Genomic DNA, 21,535 nt, shown 5'->3' on the forward strand with positions numbered 1-21,535 from the left:
CCAGATTTTATCTTCTGTGTTTTGAGTGATGAGAAGTAATACACATGCCAATTTATCTCACAGAAATTTCTTGACTACCATAAACACGGAGCATTGCTATTTCTAAAATGCTGGTTCCTTATTAGCAACTCCTCTAGTATGTTATCATTGTAACATATTCCATTGAAGAACATGTAACTTCACCTAGAACAATTAGGAATGTGCCTAATAGCAATAAAATTTACAATACTACCTGTGTGAAACACATCAAAAAATCTCATCAGTCTACCAGTTGTTATGGAGAACAACAGGGCATCCAAGTGGATGGCAAGTGGGCAAACACAGGTCAAGTTCAGTGTTTAATGTCATGAAAGATGATAATAAAGGCTTCATCTAAGTCTTACTAAATATGAGTCAGTGTAAGAATGTTGTGGCTTTGGTACTGATTCAGGCTTCCTGAACATTTATTTCAGTGTTCAGAAAAGCTTCCATGATTTCCTGCATCTGTTTGGGCTTATAGAACAGTGGTGGTTTAGTCTTCTACTTTTTTAAGACTGCAATGATTAAATAAAGTAATAAGTGTATTTACTGAAGAGCCAAGTCCTTAAGGTCAGATATAAAGTAATGAAAATGCTACCACTTGGCCATCATTGGCAACAGCTTCCCTTCAGCATAAGCCCTAGGATTTGCAATTCAGGAAACACAGGAAATGTTTTTGCTACCTAGAAAGAGTTGCCTTGATTTTTGTCCTCTAACCTTTTTTCTCAATTCTTATTTATTGGTCACTCCACTTCTGCTGGGACTTTCCCCCCTCACTGTTACCAAGCACAGGCACATTTGGCTCAGCACTGCTATAAAAATTGTTCTAACCCCACTGTTCAAGGTGTGCATTAGCCAACCCAGAGGAAGAATGGAAAGAACAGAGGAAACATACTGCAATATTTCTCCAAAGACTTCCCCCAGCCTCAAACAGTTTCTAACTGTGGAATTCTCGAGCCAAAAGAAATTATAGGTTTGGAAGTAGAAACCAGGTATTATCTGACTTACGGAAAAAAAGAAAAGCAGGGTAAAGTTTAAACATAGTAATCAAGCACATCTTGTATTTCAGAGATCAAAGTGTTTTGTAGCTATCAATCACAATGATTTGTTTTGTTTGCTTCTATTAATAAGAGCTGAATAAAATAACATTAGTATTGTAAGGGCTAAAGAAAACAAAACTGGTATTGTTTCTGTCCAAAGGTTCACGTGAAATGAGGCACAGAACATGCTAAAAAATCAGCCAAAAAAGCACCAGTTCCCAGAAAGGGAACGTACTGAAATCTTTGCTTTGTTTAACAAGACTAAAATGACTTTTGCTTACACCACTGACTTTGGACAAGGACAGCTGAAATCACAGCTTGGTTACAGATTCTTTTAACATACGTGGCAGAAGGAGTTGTGAAGAAAGCACAAAGACTTGTTTTGCCCAAGGTCAAGTGACAGACTTGGATGGGGTTTTTTTTCAGCAATGGTTTGTGATAAGATTATATAAAGCAATTGATTCCCAGCACAGCTAAATTTAGCAAGTGTGCTGTGCAGCAGAGCAGAAGTAAGGGTGCTTTTGTATTTTGATGTATGACTACTCCTCTATTATGGCAATAGGATTTTAAAAAGTGTTAAAGAAAATGTCTGGCTCTACTGACTGGGTGACAATGTCATATCTGTAATGACAGCAGAAGCAGGGTATTTTAACAGTTTGATCAGATCATCTCCTACTTTAGCATGACTTTGTCGCTTATTTATTCAGTTTTCCTTTTCACAAGTGCACATCCATGCTCCAAGAAAACATACTGGCAAGCTTTTCCCATAGCAATTGATTCTAAAATGGTAGTCTTAACAATGAAATTAGTTTATATGATTGGAAAAGCTCCCTTAAGCTTCTCTCAAGTCTTTTTCTAATGTGCAATATAGAATTTTGTAAAAAAATTAAAAATACATTTTAAAATGCATTCTGTAGAAGCCATTAAACTTTAATGCTGTAGAGAATCTCAGACTCTTGCATACATTTTCTGAAGAACCAAGGAAAGAAATTTAGTTACGTGGATAATGACCTGTGTTTGGGAGCTCTGGATTTTATAGAGTGGTGTCACATTCACTTATGAATTTTGTAAGTATTTTTCATAGAGTATTGTTTATACATAGAGTATTATTTATACATAGTATTCATTTTCAACTGAGTTCCTGGTATGAGGAAGACAGACTTAATACTATCAGAGAACTTGCCATAAGAGAATGGGGTGGGGGAAAGCTGGGGATAGTTAAAGACATGAATCACACCTTTTGACAAGTTTTTTAGCTCATTTCCCTTCTTCTAACTGTCTCACAATACTACTATTGCAATGTACATGGCAGCCATCTCTAAAGGAGTGCCAGAAAGTAAGGAATTATTCAAGAAATAATTTCCTTTTTTCCCAGAGTTCAGGAAACAGGTCTGGCACTTGCTTATTTGGCACAGCAAGATGTAGAATGTACAGAACGGCCTGTACAGAAGGATTTGGAGCAGACTCTCATGGCGTAGATGAATTCACTGCAACATTTCACCAGTAGATGCCCCACTTACCTTAGGCTGCTGTTCACAAGACTCCTCTTGCACAGTTGATTTCTCAGCACTTAGAGAATTTCTCAGAGTAGCTGAAGTCAGATTGTTTCCCTCTGGTTAATGATGTATCAGCTGGGGAAATATTTCAAAGGAGCTTCTGACAAACCTGCCATTAATTAGACCTGCCATTATTTAAGAGACATCATCTTTGCAACACTATGTTTAGATGGATTTCTGAGGAAAACAAACAAAAAAAAAGTACACAGCCATCCCCACTCTGCATCAAAATAACCTACCAAAGCATTTCTTAAGGAGCTTAAACATGCCAGCTGATCTAACGTTGCTTAAGAAAGTGTTGGTTAAGGTAAAATAATTATCCTCACCAACTACTTTAAGCTGAAACTATGGGGCAGGGAGGAGGATTATTTCCCTATATAATCACTCAAGTTTGAAGGCACTTAGCTGTGCCTACACCCTAGCCCAAATACAAGTGATTGCACTGTGTGTGAATCTGGTGCTGGCAAACCTTCAGAAAAGAACTCTTCCTCACCTAAGTAGTACCTCATGGCAGTTGTTCAGTATTTTGGAAATCCAAACATGATCATGCAATTCTAAAACCTCCCAGACCAACATAAACCATATTGTTTCACTCACACTGTCTCTCAAAGTATGAAGTGTTTCCAGAACTTCATACTTCTGTACACAGAAGTGAGTATCCCTTATGAGGCTATAAACATTAGTACATCTTGTCATACTAACTGTATCCAGAGTTAAACACATTTTTGTGTTGGCAGTCAGTGTGCTCAATAAACTCAGGATACAGGAAATATTTCCAACTTCATACCATATTAATTACTTGTGCAACGTTGAAACATGACAGGGTTATAAATGATAAATTCTGTATGGTGAGGGTACTGCTGCAGATCCAGGGTTAGCATCACATCTTGTTCATGTTGCTTATGGCCATCCTGCACTGTTAACCCTCTTGCACTCTGTCCCTTCATCCAGCAGGAGATGCTCACCTCTGTTCACTCCTCACTGAAAGCAGTCACCATGAGAAGGAAAGCTTCTTTAGAACACAAAAGCTTCCAAATGGCTCTTCCCACTACACACACAATTGATGTTTAAACAGGGAACACCCACGCATCTCTTGTCTCAGGACAGAAATGCCCAAGATGGTGGGGTTTTGTGGTTTTTGGTTTGAGTATTTTTTAGCATCTTTTGGGATCAGGACTACTTCCACAAAACTAGGAGAAAGAGGTTCACACATGCAGCCATTCTTTCTCGTGTGAAATTCTAGAACACTTCTATCTCCAGAGAAGAATGTCATTTTGCAACAGGAAGCCTGCTTAAATGCATATCTAGTTTTGCCTTGCTAATTCTTGGGGGTTACTTTCAAAGAAATAACCCTGAGCTTTAGAAAATTTAGTACCACTTCCAGTACACTTAAAGGTCATTAACGGAAAGGCTGATAGCCCATATTTGTTAGTATTTCTGCCTATTTTGTGACACTCAAAGCCACTCTCCCCTTAGCCAGTCATTTTGATTTAAAGAGATGAACACTAAATAAACACAGGTTGTGTCCCTTGTGGATATCAAATCTCAGCACAGCATTGAGTTCCCTTATCTCATTCTACCTATTTAAGAACTTGGCAAACAGGTGTGCAAGGCAGGATTGATGATTAGACACTTGACCATTCCTGCTACACCCCTGACACACTGTGTATCAGCTGAAGATAAGAAATAGGAACAGTTACAACAAGGAATGCTATCATGCACAAGCTGTAAAAAACGTGGGTTTGTCAGGGCTGCACGCACACCACAGAACATGCAAAAAGAGTTCATTAAAAATGAAAATTTTCTTCTGGTGTTTTTCAACTGAACCCATATGCCTCCCACAACAATGACTCATTTCTTATGCAGTTTCCGTAACTGATACTTCCAATAACTTTAGCTAAGAATTTTAATATAACCCTTTCGCCTGGGGTAACCAACAGGTCTTTGTGTACAGTAGCTACAAAGAGAACATCAAAACTTAGAAAGCCTACTGTGAATCCTCCCTAATAGGACTAGCCCAGGAATATTTTCCTGTTGGTCACCTGGCCTGCTACATGTTTAATCCTGAATTTCACCTAAACGTTTCTAGCCCCATTGCGTAGGACTCATATTACATGCTACACACTTTGATCCAGAGTTCAGCAGAAATTTTCCAACCTTAAAATGCCAACAACTTCAGACCATGCCCACGTAAATATACTGTTCACTTATAGATTGTGCATGCTCTAGTCTGGAAGTGCTGCATCACATCTTCATCTTCTCCTGCAATCTGAATAAATTGAATTTTCTGAGGCTGTTTTACTCCAAACATCTAAGCAATGTATGAATAAAAATGGCAAACAATCTCCTACATGAAACAAACCAGGTATGAGAAAAAAAGCCTTGTTTAACTGGAGAAACATCACAAAAGTCTGTTTTAAAACTAATTATAAGAAGCTGCTCACTGTTTAAACATGGAAGTCAAGCAAACAGTAACAAGTAGGAGAAAAAATTTTTTTAAAGGCCATACTGTTACTAAGAGACCTACATAATTCTAAAAAAAATACCTGAGAGAAGTGAAGTTATAGAGTGCATTACAGCACCAGATTTTAGAGAATTCATTTGTCCTCAAGCCTAAGTTGCTCCTTATTCTTTTTTTCCCAGTATTCCGGTTCAGACAAGGACTCTGCTGTGTGAAGTACCTCACAGACCCTGTTCCAAACAAAACTGTAAGGCACCTGGTTTTCTCCTCAATTCAAGCACATGTGTGTTTGGGAAGCCACTTTACATGGTCACATAAGAAAGTGTGGTTAGGCAGGCAATGGTAACTACGTTTTCTCTCATTCTTACTTATTGCACAGAAAACTTAAATGTCTCAAAAGAAATGGCCTCAATAGCAAGCAGAGAACAGCAAGAGCACTGTCATGTGATAGACATGACTTTTCCTGAGCTTCCCTTGTGAAGGCAAAGAGGTTTTGTACCTGGTGTATGAAGAAGGGTGGAGAAACAATGCTTTTGAGTTATGTGGACAGAGCAACTTCCTGTCACCCAGTTGCTTTGATGACATCTTTGGGTTTGCTCCAGAAAATACTCACCCACATAGGCTCTGCTGGTGACACTTGCAAATACTGCATTATGAGGTTTACATCTATATTTGGAAACAATCTATTTATTCTTTATTGCTGACACATGGCTGAAATCCCACTGGCTGGCATTGCCAGTTTCTGCAGACTCCATAGGAGGTTTTTAGTACAATAAGCCAATAAGAAAATATTGCCAGAAAACCTGTCTGGAAATCAAGAACATTTTTAGCAAATTAGTAATGGTATTCAATTCCAAAGATGCATCCAAGAGTGAAAACCATCTCTTTAGGGAAGAGGAAGGAGTAGGTTCCCATTGAAGAAGAGAGTACTTCTCATGATGGTATAGCTCATATCTCTGAGGAAAATCAGGAGAGCTGAGGATTCAAACAGTTGCTGTGCTAAGGGAAACGCTAGACTTTTGCTTTCTCAACCTCTGTGTCTTTCACAATGCCCAACAAGAAATAAACCTTCTAAAGGTATAATTTTCTACTGAATGTGCACCCAGCAATGGAATTCAGCTCTTCAGCTCCATTAATTAACCCCTACATAAAACACTCAACACATTCCCACAGTGTAAAGTCAAAAAAAATAGTTCTGAATTCAGCTGCATAATTCTGACATTTTTGCCTTAATAAAGAAAATAAACAAGTCCACAAAGTGATCAGTAATTTACATGATATCAAGATCAGACCCAGGATGCCCTGTAATGAAAATATGCAACAGCTACTTATCGATATGAATGTCATTAACAACAAACTATACAATAGTGGTTAAAGCTAGCAAAATCCTCCAGGATTACATCAGGGACAAAGTTTGACTACTTCTTTTTTCCAGTCTCCCCGTCTTAATTTATAAATACTATGTTACTCAAAAGCATTCTACCATTAAATAATCAGCAGAAAGAGGTTGAGGGTTAATTTCTGAGATTGCTCAGCAATCAGCTGAACAGAATGGCTCTCCTGCTGAGAAAGCTACAAGTGGAATGGATTTCTAGCATGTATTCTGAATGCATGCATTTGGTTTTGTATTACTAAGAGCAGGTTGATGAAATAAAGCATTTACAGAACTTGGTAATTAAAATGAATGCACACTTCACATGCATCAATAGATGAGTATTTGCCCTAAGGAGGTGAAGGACAGCAGAACAGAAAACAGATGGCAGGCAGGTCTCAGATCCATAAACCAAAACTATTATTTTGGCCATGCTTACAGAATCTGTTAGTGCCCAAATTCTGTCCCTCTTTTTCTTGTTAAAAGTGGGAAAGGAGCAACACTGCTTGGTACTGTTGTTTCTTTGGATGCTGATGGAAGATAAAGTCCTCAGCAAGGTCTTGGGTCTCCAGCACCTTGCCCAGGTCCCCTGCACCCACAGAGCCTCACTGCCTCTGCTCCAGGGCAAGGCAGGCGCATCCCAAATGCTGCTGCTTGTGCAAGTGTCCAGACAAGGAGAGAAGCCCAAATGAGGCCTGGTGCTCAGGAAGCAACAAGTCTCCTTTTCTTCACCCTCCTGATTATCTGCTCCACCTGCCCCTGCAGGAAGGAAAGAAGCAGAGTTGAAAAAGCCTTGGCAGTGCTTAAAGTTATTGCCTGACTAATCTGTGTGCTGGTGGGTGGGGACCATTCCTTTCATAGCCTAATTTCCCACTCAGAATCCTGTTCCACTGATTACTACTAATTTTTTTTGCACCAAGCTGTGCACTGATAGAATTCACCCACTTGCATACCAGCCAGAATAAAGCTGCTTTTTGTTTTTCCACAAGCAGGGAGCTTTCCTGCTTGTTTTTTGTTTAGGAGCAGGAGATGTTCCAACCTGACCTAGTGACTGCTATTAGTAACTCTAATGACCTGTGGATGTTTTCAAGCACTTGACTGAGCAAGTAAAACAGCTCTGATAAATGCAACCCAAAGTTCAAATCTGCATAACTGAGATGCATAGAAGGGGAAATGTTACAGAAACAGATGAAGGAAAGAAGCAAAGACTTTAACATCAGTCCTTCCAGTTTGTCCACATCCTCATAATTAACAATGGAAGTAGTTTGAAGGCTGCAGAACAGAATAAAAGCAGATGCAGGGAATTTTGGCGTACTCCAGGTATAAGCAACAGCCTGGAAATAATATATTAGTTCTTCCTGATTTGCAAGTATTTTTATTCCTGCCTTCAATTCAGAGACACTTTCAGTAGCACTTTTCTCAACAGAAATTTTCCTGTGTATTTACCAGAGAGCTGTAGAGAAAATGAACATAAGGAACAGAAAGAGATGTGTAAAATGGACTATTCTGCATCAGGAGTGACACTGTTGGTCAGCAGGAAGTCCTAGCAGAAAAGTGAGCACTCTACAACAGAAGCTAGTCCTAAAGTGCTGACGAACTCTTTCAAATACTTAATTAACAGACCAGATAAATTTTTTTTGCAGCAGTTTGCAATTGCCATGGGCCTTCATATTCATGGGGACAATAAAATCAGTAATGCAAACAGAAATAATCCAAAAATCTTTGTATGAGAAACTACATATGAATGAAGAATTTGAATGTTTAGAAAGACCTGTCAATGCAGCATCTTTGCCTTGTAATTTTTAAATAGTTTAAACAAACTATCTCTCAAATATGACCTCCTATGATGGAACAACTTTAAGTTATTTGTAGGATGCTTTCCTTCTAAGAGCCTCATGTAAATGCAGCTATAGGAATGCTGGGTTCTGCTTGGGCAAAGTTGAACTTTTCTTGAACAACACTGTTGTTACATAATCCTTCCCAAAATGTTACCAAAGATCCGTGCCATTGTAACCGTGTCTTATGTTAGATGTTGGAATATTATATCTTCATATAAAATTGTAGCTTATGTTACCTGCTTTTACACATGAGAGATGTTACAATTCAAAGTACTGATACATCCATCAGAGACACAACATTTGATTTGTGCATTCCTGAACTAAAATGTAATGAGCTACATGATATATGGGTTTTGGGTAGCATCAATAGCACCAGTAATAGATGAAACAACCACAAATATTGGACTGACTTCTGAAGTCCAGAGCAGTCAGCAGTCAAGAAGGAAAAGGCTTTGATTTTCTTCAGAGTGCCAGGGGCAGTCAAGGGTAAGTTGAAAATTTAGCACTTAGTAAAAACAAAACCAATGAACTAAAAGGATGGACAGTGCTCCTTGACAGCTATGCAGCATGGTTTGGAAAATAAGGTTCAAGTGAAAACTCAAATTGAGTCACTCATAAAGATAGAAATGTTATCATTAACCCCAGCCCTTTTGCCCAGATAGCCTCTCCTTTCAGACTTATAAAATGAGCAATGGAAAGAAGCAATTGCTTTCAAAACTAAATACTTATCTGTATAAACAAAATTGATCTTTTCTTCCAGTGATGAAAGCAACACAGTAGTTATTTCCATGGTCTTCCTTTGGAGAATTGAGCACTTCAGGAAAGCAAATTCTTCCAACAGCTGCCAACTTTAGAACTTGCAGTCTGTACACCACTCATGATATTCTATTCAAGAGCATGTAGCACTCAAATATGTGTCTGTGTACATACACATGGCATCTATAAATCCTGAAGGGTAAGCTAATGTAGGAAAGGCTGTGTGAAAAGGCATGAATCCTTATTTTGTGGGCAAGTTTCTTATCCTCTAGATCATTACAAAATTGCCCAGAAACACATATATAATGTGACAGAAAGTGAGGCTTGGATTTCTTGTTCAGGTAGTTGAAGCTCTGAATGCTTCACTATGCCCTCTGTAGAAAAAGAATACTTACACTTCAATCTCCTTATATGAGGGTTTTTGGTTTTTTAAAATATGTTGTTTCTGAACACTTTGTATAGGAAAGCTTACATTTATTAAGTTGACTTGCACAAAATATCTGAAAATAACAAGGCATAACAAGCTGTCTTTTCTTTCCAGGAACCTTAGACCCAGTGTTTAGGACTTGTAAGAAATAGACGTACATTTCTTCACCTAATACACTGCATATTTCAGTGTGATTTATGAAGGTGGTTTATTTTTCATACACTTCATTAGAGCACTGTGCTCACACTGACACAGGGGCTGAAGACAGCAATACTGAACTCAGAGTTTTACTCCTTATCTGAAAACTATGAACTTTTAGTTTTTGTGGGAGGTATTATTTGGTTTTATTTTTAAACAAAGGCTCAAGGACTATTGGCTTAATTAGTTCAGGATTATGATTAACACCTGCTAGGAAGTGTGAACATTTTTAGCCGTTTGCTGGGGCTCAGCTGAGTTCTGTCATTTTAATCACAAGTCAGTTTTTAGAGCACTAGACAGGACAGCACATTTATCAAAGTGTAAAATCAGTTGTTAAGGGCTAGAATGACCCTGACAACCCACAATACAAAAAGGCACACAGGTTTCCTGCCAGAGCTGCCTAGCATATGAACAGATAGACCCTCGACCCACAAAACTGCTGCCCTTGAAAGCACAGCTGCTCTGTGGTGTTAAATCTGTATTAGGTAATCACCTCTGGAAAACAATGCCAATGTGAATGCTGCATGTGGGAAACAGTCTGGGACAAAACCCTTATAAACAGAGATCCCACATCTTCATCCCAGAATAATAATCAAAATATTGTTTTCACATTCCACTCTTGTAATTATCTCCAAACAGTTATATTGGCAAAAAAGATCCGTTGATTATGATGAAACTGAACATTAGCCTTTTCCTGTTAATAACGAAGAATTACTTGGTAGAGACTGCGTGTGTTGTTGCAGTTTTTCCAAAGTCTCACCCAAAGTCAGACAGACAGTAGAAAAAAACTCAGTGCCTCGTATACATGCAGCTATAGACTGGGGAATGGAACCTCTTTTTTTGTTCTTTTTTTGTTTTGTTCTGGTTTTAGGGGTTTTTGTGGTTTTGGGGTTTTTTTGCAGTTACATTAGCACAGCTCAGTTTACTGGCTTATTACTTGCTCCCCTTCCCATGGTCAGGTCAGTGCATTAAATAACAAGAGTTTCAGACTGTCTCCAGGAAAGAAAGGATCTTGTTATAATGAGAAATAAAATCCTGTTAAAATAAAACAGGACTGTAAGTCCAGTCACCTCCCTTTACTTGGATGTGATAAGCCAACACAGTGACTGGCAGAATTAATTTATAATTGCCCAAAAAATCCCATTTGTACCAGTGTGCTGATTGCCTGGAGAACATGAATACTACATTCTCTTCAAGTTCTCACAGTGCTAGAATCTCATGACCAAATTTTCATTTTTTTTTAATAGTATTTGATGGCTCTAGAAATGCATGGAATAACCATTTTACAGTTTGTGACAATACAGTAAAGTGTTGACCTGTCTACATGGTGAATGAAAACCACATTTTAGGATACAGATACCTCAGACCTTTCTCTGGCTCCGTGGAGAGAGGTGTTGCTGACAAGGCCATAGACATTGCAGAGTACAAGAATGTACATTGTAGTGCACAACTGCCTGCAGCACACTCATTGATTAGCTTTAGATTTTACTAGAGGTTTGTTCAAAACAAAGGTTCTGGGGCCTCCAGCACCACCCATTCATATCAGATGCTAGCACATCCCATCCTGTTTCCTTCTTGTGCCTATGACTGTCTTTCAAAAGTGAGCTTGGAACCAATCAGATATGATTTGCACTACCATCTCAAACACTGTAACCAAGTCATTAAAAAAAAAAACTCACATAACCTTATCAGTTTTGTCTTCATGTGTCCCTCCTGGAGGACTGCCTTTACAGAGAATCCTAGTTTGGAAAACAACTCTTAAGACCACCAAGTCCAACTGTTAATTTAGTACTGCTGTGTTCACTGCTAAACCACATTCCCAAGTGCTGCCTCTATTTGCCTTTTGAACACTTCCAGGGATGGTGATTGCACCACATGCTTGGGCAGCCCGTTCCAATGCCTGCATACCTTTCACTAAAGACATTTTTGCGATAATCCTGTAAGCAGATATCCAAATGAGCATCTCATCCATTGTTTATCATTCTGTTTTTAAAAAATAAAATCAAACATGAAGTTATGTCCCCAGAGGTTGCTCCTACCAAGGACTGGCCCAGCAGTTTGGAAGCCAACTGCAGTGCCCCCTTAAAGACAGCAGTAGAGGCACAGAGCCCCCTGCACGGCCAAAGCACAAACACCACCAAAAATCAGTTTCCCTTGCCTGTCTGATTTCACAGGAATGCATAAGATCCAGGAGATTCCAAACAACTAAGCATTCCATAATTTGCATTTTCGTGGCTGATCTCCCCTTTTTTCTCCTTGTTCTAGTTTTTCTTTTTTAAACAAAAAATACCAGAATAAAATACATTTATAAAGACCTTTGAAACAGACTTTGATGATTACTCTGCCTCATGTTTCAGCTAGAGAGCCTCTATTAAAAAGCAAATCATTATAATTAAATAAAAGAGGCAGTAGAACACACATAAAAGTACTAAATACCTGCAGAAATGTTTAACTGTCAACTGAGAGTAATATTTAACCAAACTGTAAATTTAGTAGTTGAATGCAACATTTAAGTGGAGACTAGTTTTAGTAACAGAAGTGGCTAAGTGCCTAAACGGTACTGAGATAAAAAGCTCTTACATGAGCACAATATGAGCTATTATTCTATGCTTTAAGAAATTTCAAAATTTTAAAGCTCCCATAAGCTTTAAATGTTATGTTACAAGGTAGCTTATGGGAGCTTTAATATTTTGAAATTATTAAGAAGAAACAATATAAACCCAGAGCATTATTTAAGTTTTCTGGCATGCCATCTTCCACCATCTTGAAGTGTGATACAGAACTTCATTTTCTTCAGAATCATTTGCATATGAGTTATATCAATACACAACCACAGCTGTCACAAATTCCATGTCTTTCAAAGGCACCATAAAGTTTTTGTAAGCTTGAACAACTTGATCAGACCACATTGCGGCTGTGGACTTATCTGAGAGAGGGCAACCTCTGATGATGTCTTGGGGTGTGTTGCTGTCCAGCAGTGAGATGATGCAGAAGAAAAAATGAGGTTTCCTCCCTTCATTTCCCATTTCTAAAGCTTGGGTTCCTAATGTACCTCCTGCTCAATCATACAGCTAATAATGTTCAATCATACAGCTAATAATGTTTGATTGTTAAATATTGCCCAAGGGTTTCAAAGGAAGGTTTTATACATTTTTGTCACCTCATCTACTGTTTTTGAAGCATCAACCTCAACATCCTGAACACTACTTTAATTTGAGGATGTGATCCATTAATGTGAATATGTGAGACATTTGGACATTTGCAAACATTAGAACAATGCCTCAACAATTTATTTAAATATGAACTGCAAATTATTTAATGGAGAAAATACTTTTTTTGTATCAAGCAATGAAATAAAGTTTTCTACCAAAAGAAAATCACAAGATTTCTAGAAGTCCGTGGAAAAAATAATTTATTGCAATTTCTTTTGCACATTAACATGAAACATTTATACATATATATTCTGTGCTAATAAGATATACTAGATATAGACAATTTTTATACACAAAGTAATTGCACTATTCTATTTTATAATGCAAATATTCAGAAATGATCAGTCAGATAAGAACAGATACTATTCACATAAAAATGCACTATATATTAAAGTTATGGAAGGTCTATGCATCTGAAAACTTGTCCACTTTTACTGTGTCATATGATGAAACACACTATGACCCTTTCCAAGCTTTACATCCCTTAATTATGTCATAATGCCTAGAATATAACCAGGTCCTCTCAAGGAATAACATAAGATCATTTCTGAAATTAGAGACCAAACCAAAAGGCAACTGTATCAACCATGTCCCAGCAGCATGCCTTCCAACTCCAGGGGCTACATCAGATGAGCGTCAATGCACTACGAGTCATCTAAAATTGTCCAGCAAACTATTACTAATATGACAATTTAATTTTGTTTATATAAATCAATGAGAAATACATTGCAAGTGAACAGCATTTCAGTAGAAGTACATTGGCACATGCTTCAAATGGCAGTATCAGAAAAACAGCTGCCCCCTCCCAATACAGAAGATGTTTACAGTGTCCACAAAGGGAAAATGCAGGATGATATCACATGAGAAACCTTTTTCTAACCAGGAGTTTACAGAGCATCAAGTGTTATTCACAAAATGAATGAGAAGCATGGTAATAGCAGAACCAAATGTGATACCATATATGCAATAATTTTCATAATGCTGCTTTAAGTTTTTTTTAAATATAGTTCCTTAGGTTCACGGTCCTGCCTATCAACTGAAATACCTATCTTTCAAGAAATGTCATCAATTCACATAACCACAGTACTTCAGAGATGAAGATGAAGATGTGAAGTATCAGATTGAAGTGGTTAGCTGTGGCGTGCATACTACATGGATTCATTCAATATTATCTGGTGGTAGGAATGGTCACATGACTGACATGCAAAAATGCATATCAAAAAAAGGAAAGCTTGAAATACATGCTCATAGCAGAGGTATAACAGTACCAAACAATAAGGACAAAAAATTAGCAAGCAAGCCTGGAGAAAAATGGTAAGTATGACTTCAGGAGCAGGGCAAAGGACAATGGTATTGCACATGGCAATGGGAGATATAATGTGAAAGAACATCCATAACATAACCTTACTGCCTGCACCCTACTTGGAGACAGCATTGCACCCTATTCAGTGTCCTCTTCCTCCTCCCTCAGCTCAGAAAGCATCTTGCTTTGTTTCCTTGAGAGCATGCAAACAGAATTTGAGAAGTAAGGAATATTTTTTGAAGCAACAACATGGTGAGTTAATGCAGTGACAAAATACATTTTACAACTTGCAACCAGTATCAGTAAATAGTAAAAACTAAAAAAAAAACCAAAAAAGCACAGGTAATGCATGTATTTCTTCCATGTGTATTGTATGTAGGAATGAAACAATTCCTACATGTCCTGGTGAACTACCAGCTCTGCCTGAGATATTTCAATTTGTTCCCACCAGTAATGTGGGAACAGGGCAGAAGAGAAAGATATTAAAAACTGGAGAGGGAGTAAAATTGCAGTCATACATCTGAAGCTCTTGGCAAGATTTATTTTTTACAACAAATCTGTTTCTCAAGAAACTTCAGCTGAACCTCTGTTAAAACAATGAAGCCAGCAATAATTAATCTTATGCAAACAAGCAGATGCAAAGTGATTAACTGGTCACAGTTTCTTTGTTGTATGTGTATTTTGATGCAATTCTACTTATTGCTGTACTGGTATCATGGAAGAGATATCAGAGAAAAAAGGTGAAGGAGCAGCACTCCAAACCAACACTTATTCTTATAAATTAGGTCTTTCTCAGAAGTAACTGCTGCTCATGGGGACTGATATTAGAGATGCCAACCCAGGAATCAAGTTTGAGGCATGCTGAGCTGCTTCAGCCCTATCATTTTCTACTGGCCCAGTAGAGAAACAGTGTATTTTTAGCTTTGTTTTCACATCTCTTATGGCATCTGTGAACATTTTGTCCTTTCTCCTCACCATGTTCTTATTACTGGTCTTCAGAGTAAAATATGCTGATAGATTTGAAATGCTGAGCTAATAACTCTCCACTGAATATAATGAAAAGAAAAATACATCACTAATGTGCATCAATCCTAGATTGAAGATACTGGAGATAGAAAACTTCACAATAAAAGCATAATTAGCAGAAGTGTCTTCAGGATTATTTAAGAAATATTTTCATGCTTACTTCTATATGCCACTTCTTGCAATATTCCGCAGTGACCTTTCAGGAAGTTTACCATATAGTTTCTAAATATATTTAAACATGCCTCTATTTATTGTCATGTACAGTCGCCCTGTACATAACAATAAACAGCACTGCACAAAATAATACATTAGCATTCTGCAAAAAATTCTGAAAAGGAAACCAAGACTACATGTTGGCATAAAGCAAAGTGATTACTTTAAAATGATCAAACATAAAAAGTTGGTTATCTGATTTTTGCTTTTGGATCAAAACATATATGCACAGCCTATAAAGTGCCAGAAAAAAACACAAAGAGTATGTTCACAGGAGAAATAGTTCAGAAAATATTAAAGGAATAAAATTTTGTGCATTTTTTGTGTATGGACAGATGAAATTGTGCAGGCAGGAGAGAAGAATCAAAAGGTTAAAGGAATATATTCTTTCACTTCTCAAAATCACTTCTGACAAAATGATTATCAGTTCATCACATCAGTGTATATTTCTATTCTCCTGTGCTCCCAAACTTAGTACAATTTAGAAGAGATACCTGTCTTGGGAGAAGTCCTTCTGTCTCTAAGAATTACATCTATATCTGAATTTCAGAATTAATAAAAACTAACAAAATTAGAAAGGCTTTTTCAGTGTGCTTGAACTGTGAGTCTTAAATGCTCCTGAAAATCAGGCTCACAATACTTCTCAGTCAGGTTTATTCCTGCCCCCATGTGTCCCTCTGTAAAGCTCCATTACTGGATAATAGTATCAGCAAGTGTCTCTCAGGACTGCTGTGAGGATTAACAAAAACACCTGTTGTACAATATCTCTCAAAGTCTTAAACTACCTGAACCTTTCATACTAAACATATGTTAGGCTAAAACAAGAAAAATACTCATCTGACTCAGTAACTGTCTAAAATTTACATTTAAAATTATAATGTGTCTTGAAACAAATGATAGGACATTTATAAGGCAGAAAAAAAGTGAAAGGTGTTTTATTAAAATGTATTTTAAATACAGATTTTAAATAATGGTAGCCATGTGAAGTTATCTTACTGTAGAATAAGAATAGAAAAGTATTCTCAAAAGTGGCATCCACAATATAATTGTAAATAATATATATTCAAATACAGAATTAAAATGCAGAGCTAAAGTACAGAGGGTTAATATTGGGAGTTACCATTAAAAAGTCAATATTCATATACTTGGGTACCAGTGGTAATAAATCTGGATTAGATCTCCTAAAAAGCCTAAACAGTTTAAGAGCCTAAATTACACTTTCAGAAGTATATGAGCATTCAGACACATAATTAATTTCCTCTGACTTACAAGAATTATTTCAGCCAAGGTGACTGATGACTTTAATTATTTTAGTCAAGGGTGTTTTTAAGTTTAAATACATAGTAGAAAACTCATTCCTTTTATATTGCTTCAGGGCAAAATTCAAGCTATATAAATTACTTTTATCTTTTTTTTTTCTTCCTGTTGACATATTGGATGGATTGTATGCACCTGTTCAGCTATGGCAAAGCAGCTGGCATACTGTAGCCTCATTGTCTAAGTCTGTACCACACTTTCAGTCTAGACCTCATTGGCTTTTACTGAAATTCTGGATAATACATGCCCAGAATTCTGAAACTGAGGCATAAGCTTAAAGGTCCCTCAGTTCTTGAAGAGCTCTACCCCACCTCATTTTGAGAAGACAACTTAGGCTGATATGTTTATAATTTACAAGAATTAGTTTTCACCCCATGTATTTATAAAGCAGGACCTCTGCCATGCAACAGTGTCTGAACAAGCAGGGGCCATCTGGGGTTAAGAGACCACCACACACATCAGGTGTGAACCTGCTTGCAAACAGTTGCTTGACTGTTGCCTAAAGATTTGAAAGCACATTTTTTCACTCACTGCAAGAAAGCAAATGGCAAATTTTGAAGTGCTGGTAACCAGACATGTCAGCTAAACAGAAACCGACATTATATTGCAAAATCTAGCACAGTGCAGAAATCTGTAAGAGGGAGATATAAATATTTAAACACTTGGCATTCCCTCAAGGACTTTCTGAAATCAAAAGTACTCTTTCAGGAACTGCATAAACTGCAAAGACAAATAATCAAGTATTTTCAAGTACTGTCAAGATAATAAATGTGCTAATGAAAGAGTGTTGCACAAAAGTCGTCATTTTTTTTCTGTGGAACATTTCGTTTTGCAAATGTAAATGTATCTCCATGGTTTAGATTAAATTTTTTAATGTTTATGTTTGGAAAAAAACAAAATTACACTCTAGTTACTCATACCTCTGTCTCTGTACTCTTTCTGGACAAAAACCAAACCTGCATTGGTTCTTTTTTGCCCTTCATAGAAACTGGACCTCTGTACTCCAGGTGGAACTGAGGATCTGAATTTTCTGGTGTCATAAGACACCTGAAATTGAAAGAGAAAACATGTAAATGAATGGACTTTGCATGCAGGCCACACACTGTGCAAAATATTAAACATGCTACATGTACGTGAGCAGACTATCAAAAGATTCAACTCCATCTCTACATCACTATTATACTTGCAGACCAATAACTGTGTACCATAATGCAGTTTGCCATACAGCTCCATGAGAAGTCACAGACTTAAATGATGGTTGCATGAGGACTGTCACTTTCAACTCCAAAAAACCTTTATGGTATGCTGACAAAGTGATTTAAGATGTCAATACCAATAAAAATAACACATCACTCACCTGTAAGTGTATTCAGAGACATTGATCTTTCCCTTTTCTCCAGTAGTTTCTGTTCTGCTTGTAAGATTGACTGTATTTCCAAAGAGACAGTACCGTGGCATCCTTTGACCTATGACACCTGTGACTACCTCTCCAGTATGGATTCCTATGGTTATCTTTAGAGAGAAAAAATTAAGTCTCAATATTCAAAAGTAACATAATTAATCTGATGCCTCTGACTAAACACAGGCAACATGATACTCATATCTACTAGAGTTTATTTTCCCAAAATGCTACTCCTGCTTCTTCAAAGCCTTGCATTTTGTGGGTTTTGTCACTTCTTTGTTTTTTAACTTCAGTACAGTGTCATGCCTCTGCCTTCCACATGAACAATCCAACTCTGTAATTTTCCAGCATCCACCCTGCTGTTATTATGTACTGTGAAAATAAAGCAGTGAGCAGAGAGGCACACTCTGCAGGCCTGTGCTTAATGACTGCTCAGAAGGTGCAGAAAAGGTGGCATGGGCCAAGAAAAAAGATGTTTCTCAAAGGAAAAATCATGGTATTTTGTATTCAGAAGGTCAAGAGATAGGACAGAGGTTTGGAGAAGCTCATTCTAGTAGCACATTACAGTTACTGTAAAGCCCCAAAGCTGAAGTACACAGCTGAAGTACACAGCTCTGAGCTAGGTGATAGAACAGCAGCATTCATGTAAATAGAAATATGCATTGCACTCAATCATTTTCCGCTCACAGCCTTCTGATGAGGACAGTCAATGCTGCTTGCCCAGTTATGTATCAGTGCTACAGCATCTCCAGAAAGTCCCACAATGAGTGAAATTCCACTAATATACAATGGTGTCAGTAATCATTTCTATATCTGTCTATGACACTGTAATTCTCCTTTTAATGCAATAATGTCTCATTCTGACATGAGGATCTGAGGTGTGATGAAAAATATCAGGGAGGGAATATTATTTTTCTGCTCCTTGAATTGAAGAAGACCCAACAGACTATACTTGATGCACAATAGGAATTCACTGATTATATTGAAATTATCAGAAAACAGACATAAATGGTGTGGACTTAAATGAGTCCTTTACCTTTTAAAGCATAATAAGCATTTTAAGGTCTGGGAACTACATGTGACTTCTCATATTATTTGTATATATCAGTCACAAAATTTAACAATAACAAGGCCCATCCCCTGCATGGACTGTGACTAGAGCATTATCTTATTTCAAAACATTACCATGCTGTCAGAGAATGGGTTTTCATTCAAGCCCTCATTTACTAACCTGTACAGGCTCACCATCTACTTGAACTTGGCCTGCAATTTCCATCATATCCAAAGCCAGGTGGCAGATAGATCGTGCATGATGCATGCAGGGCTCTGGCAGACCACTCACTGTCATATACTTGTCCCCAACTGTTTCCACCTATCAAGATAGATATTTTTCAATTACTTCATTATTATGGTTTTTAGAGTACTAGAATTGATGTAGTGTTTCAAGACTACTTCTCCTCTAAAAGAGTTCCCTTTCCCTTTCATTCAAATCACCCTAATTACTGTCATCTCTGCTTGTTATTGAAGGGGATTTATCATAAACCCACAATGTAGCAACTTACAATGACTGTGATTGTGTAAACTTGAGTCTCTCTTCTGGTGTCTTCTGAATGAAACTGAGCTCTATGTTTGTTCTGACTCACACTCTTAAGTCACATGGTACAGGACACAAAATTCAGTTCTATCAAGACCTAGGAATGAACCTCATAGATATAAACACACAAGCAAACACATATACCTATTTATGGGATGCATATGTATCTATCTCTGTACTTTCCTGCTACCAGGCAGATTTGCAACTACACCTCACTCCTGAAGTGAATGAAGGCATGAAATTCACATTGAGTAACTGAATAGTAAGTTATAATTTACAATTAGAAGACCCAGGAATAGAACAGAAAAACTTAAAGCACAAGGTCAGAAGAACCACAAATGGCTTGTATGAGTTCACATCAGCTAAATGTGGAAGTACCTTTATATGTCCACCTAATGGGTGACTGCAGAAATCATGATGAGAACTTAGCACTTTATGTTCCTTCAGACATTTAGAGAAAACCAAAATACTCTTCTGTAGCTATCTAATATCAGATAGAACAGTTCAGAATGAGAACATAAGTTGTTTTTTTTTAAAGCCTAAAATCCAAGAAGATTGGAAAAGAATGACACCATAGCAAATTATAGAAAAGCAACAGATTAGATTCTTCAAAAATCTTATGCTTACCTTATAAACAAATGGATTCCTTCGTGAATCAGTCAGAATATCAAATCTTGTGTAAAGATCATTTAAAAGATTGACAATTTTCATGGCTCCCTCTCCAGAGGCATGTTTGCTACAAAAGGCATTGAAGCCCACAATGCCACTGAAGAGAATGGTGACATTGTCGTAGCGCTTGGCTGGCACAGGGCGCTTGTGCCTCAGCTCATTTGCCACTGAGGGTGGCAGAACAGAGTACAGCAACCTACACAGGCAAGGAAAGAAAGGCAAAAGTGAAAAAAGGGAATCTGGAGAAAGCTGTTTACAGCAGCACTCTTCATATATTAAATTCCTAAACCCCCCAGAGGGTTTGTAACATTCTCCCACCATCAACAAGCAATAGAAAAAGTGCTTACTGAAGAATATGTTATTTGGAAAACAGGAAGTGATCATACCATTTAGAACACATTAGTATACATCTAAATTATCAACAAAATGAGACATGTATTATTCTTCTAACATGATTTGTTAGTAGTGTCTAGGATTCTTTTTACTTCTTTCTGCCACATCCTCAGCTCATATAACATGGTTTTTCTCACAGAACCATAAAGACTGCAAAAAAGACTATGAAGAGATCAAACAGTTTTCTGTCTCTGATTAACTCATGCATTTCTAAATGCTTGCTCTCTGTTGAGCATGCTGGTTTTAGGGTCTAGAGTGTCTTTTTATCAGTCTATATGATGTATTAACACTTGTTCATATTACAAATCACACATACAGACCTTCACCCTATTCTCATGTGTCTTCCTTCAACTATCTAACTCCTATCTTAAGCTCCTTTTCCCTCTCTGACTTTTTCACAAATCTTGAACATCATTTTGTACACAGCCTCCTGCACAATCCCTCATTAGTTGCATTTTTGGCAAGTTCACTACTTGAGTTATAATTAGTGAATACTTTTGGCACATCACACAGTACGTGACACTATCTGTTCCAGCAGCTGCCATGAAGGCAAGAACTCCTGAAGATAAAATGACTTTATAAAGTAAGCCACCAGGAATAAAGAGAAAAAATACTTCTTAGTCTTTGTTTTCTCTGGTTCTCCTGTCCATCCCTTTCAAGTATTTTTAAAATAATTTCCATTACTCCATTACAGAAAAAACATATCTGTCAATAGAATTAATACAGAGATGGGACTGTGT

At 37.4% G+C, this 21,535-nt stretch overlaps 1 protein-coding gene across 1 annotated transcript in view; it reads right to left on the reverse strand.

Moving 5' to 3' along the window:
• Positions 1–13,061: 13,061 nt before the first annotated feature.
• GUCY1B1 (guanylate cyclase 1 soluble subunit beta 1) overlaps positions 13,062–21,535 on the reverse strand; it is a 42,280-nt gene continuing 33,806 nt past the window's right edge. Inside the window, exons 10-14 of the mRNA XM_058803580.1 lie at positions 20,361–20,598; positions 19,371–19,511; positions 18,095–18,249; positions 17,658–17,784; positions 13,062–14,374 (exon numbers count right to left, since the gene is read on the reverse strand). Coding sequence (XP_058659563.1) covers positions 14,351–14,374; positions 17,658–17,784; positions 18,095–18,249; positions 19,371–19,511; positions 20,361–20,598 — 685 coding nt within the window. The 3' untranslated portion in view covers positions 13,062–14,350. The remainder of the gene's footprint in view (positions 14,375–17,657; positions 17,785–18,094; positions 18,250–19,370; positions 19,512–20,360; positions 20,599–21,535) is intronic.

Source organism: Ammospiza caudacuta, chromosome 4 (genome assembly GCF_027887145.1).
Source record: "Ammospiza caudacuta isolate bAmmCau1 chromosome 4, bAmmCau1.pri, whole genome shotgun sequence".
In the NCBI taxonomy this organism is placed as follows: Eukaryota; Metazoa; Chordata; class Aves; order Passeriformes; family Passerellidae; genus Ammospiza; species Ammospiza caudacuta.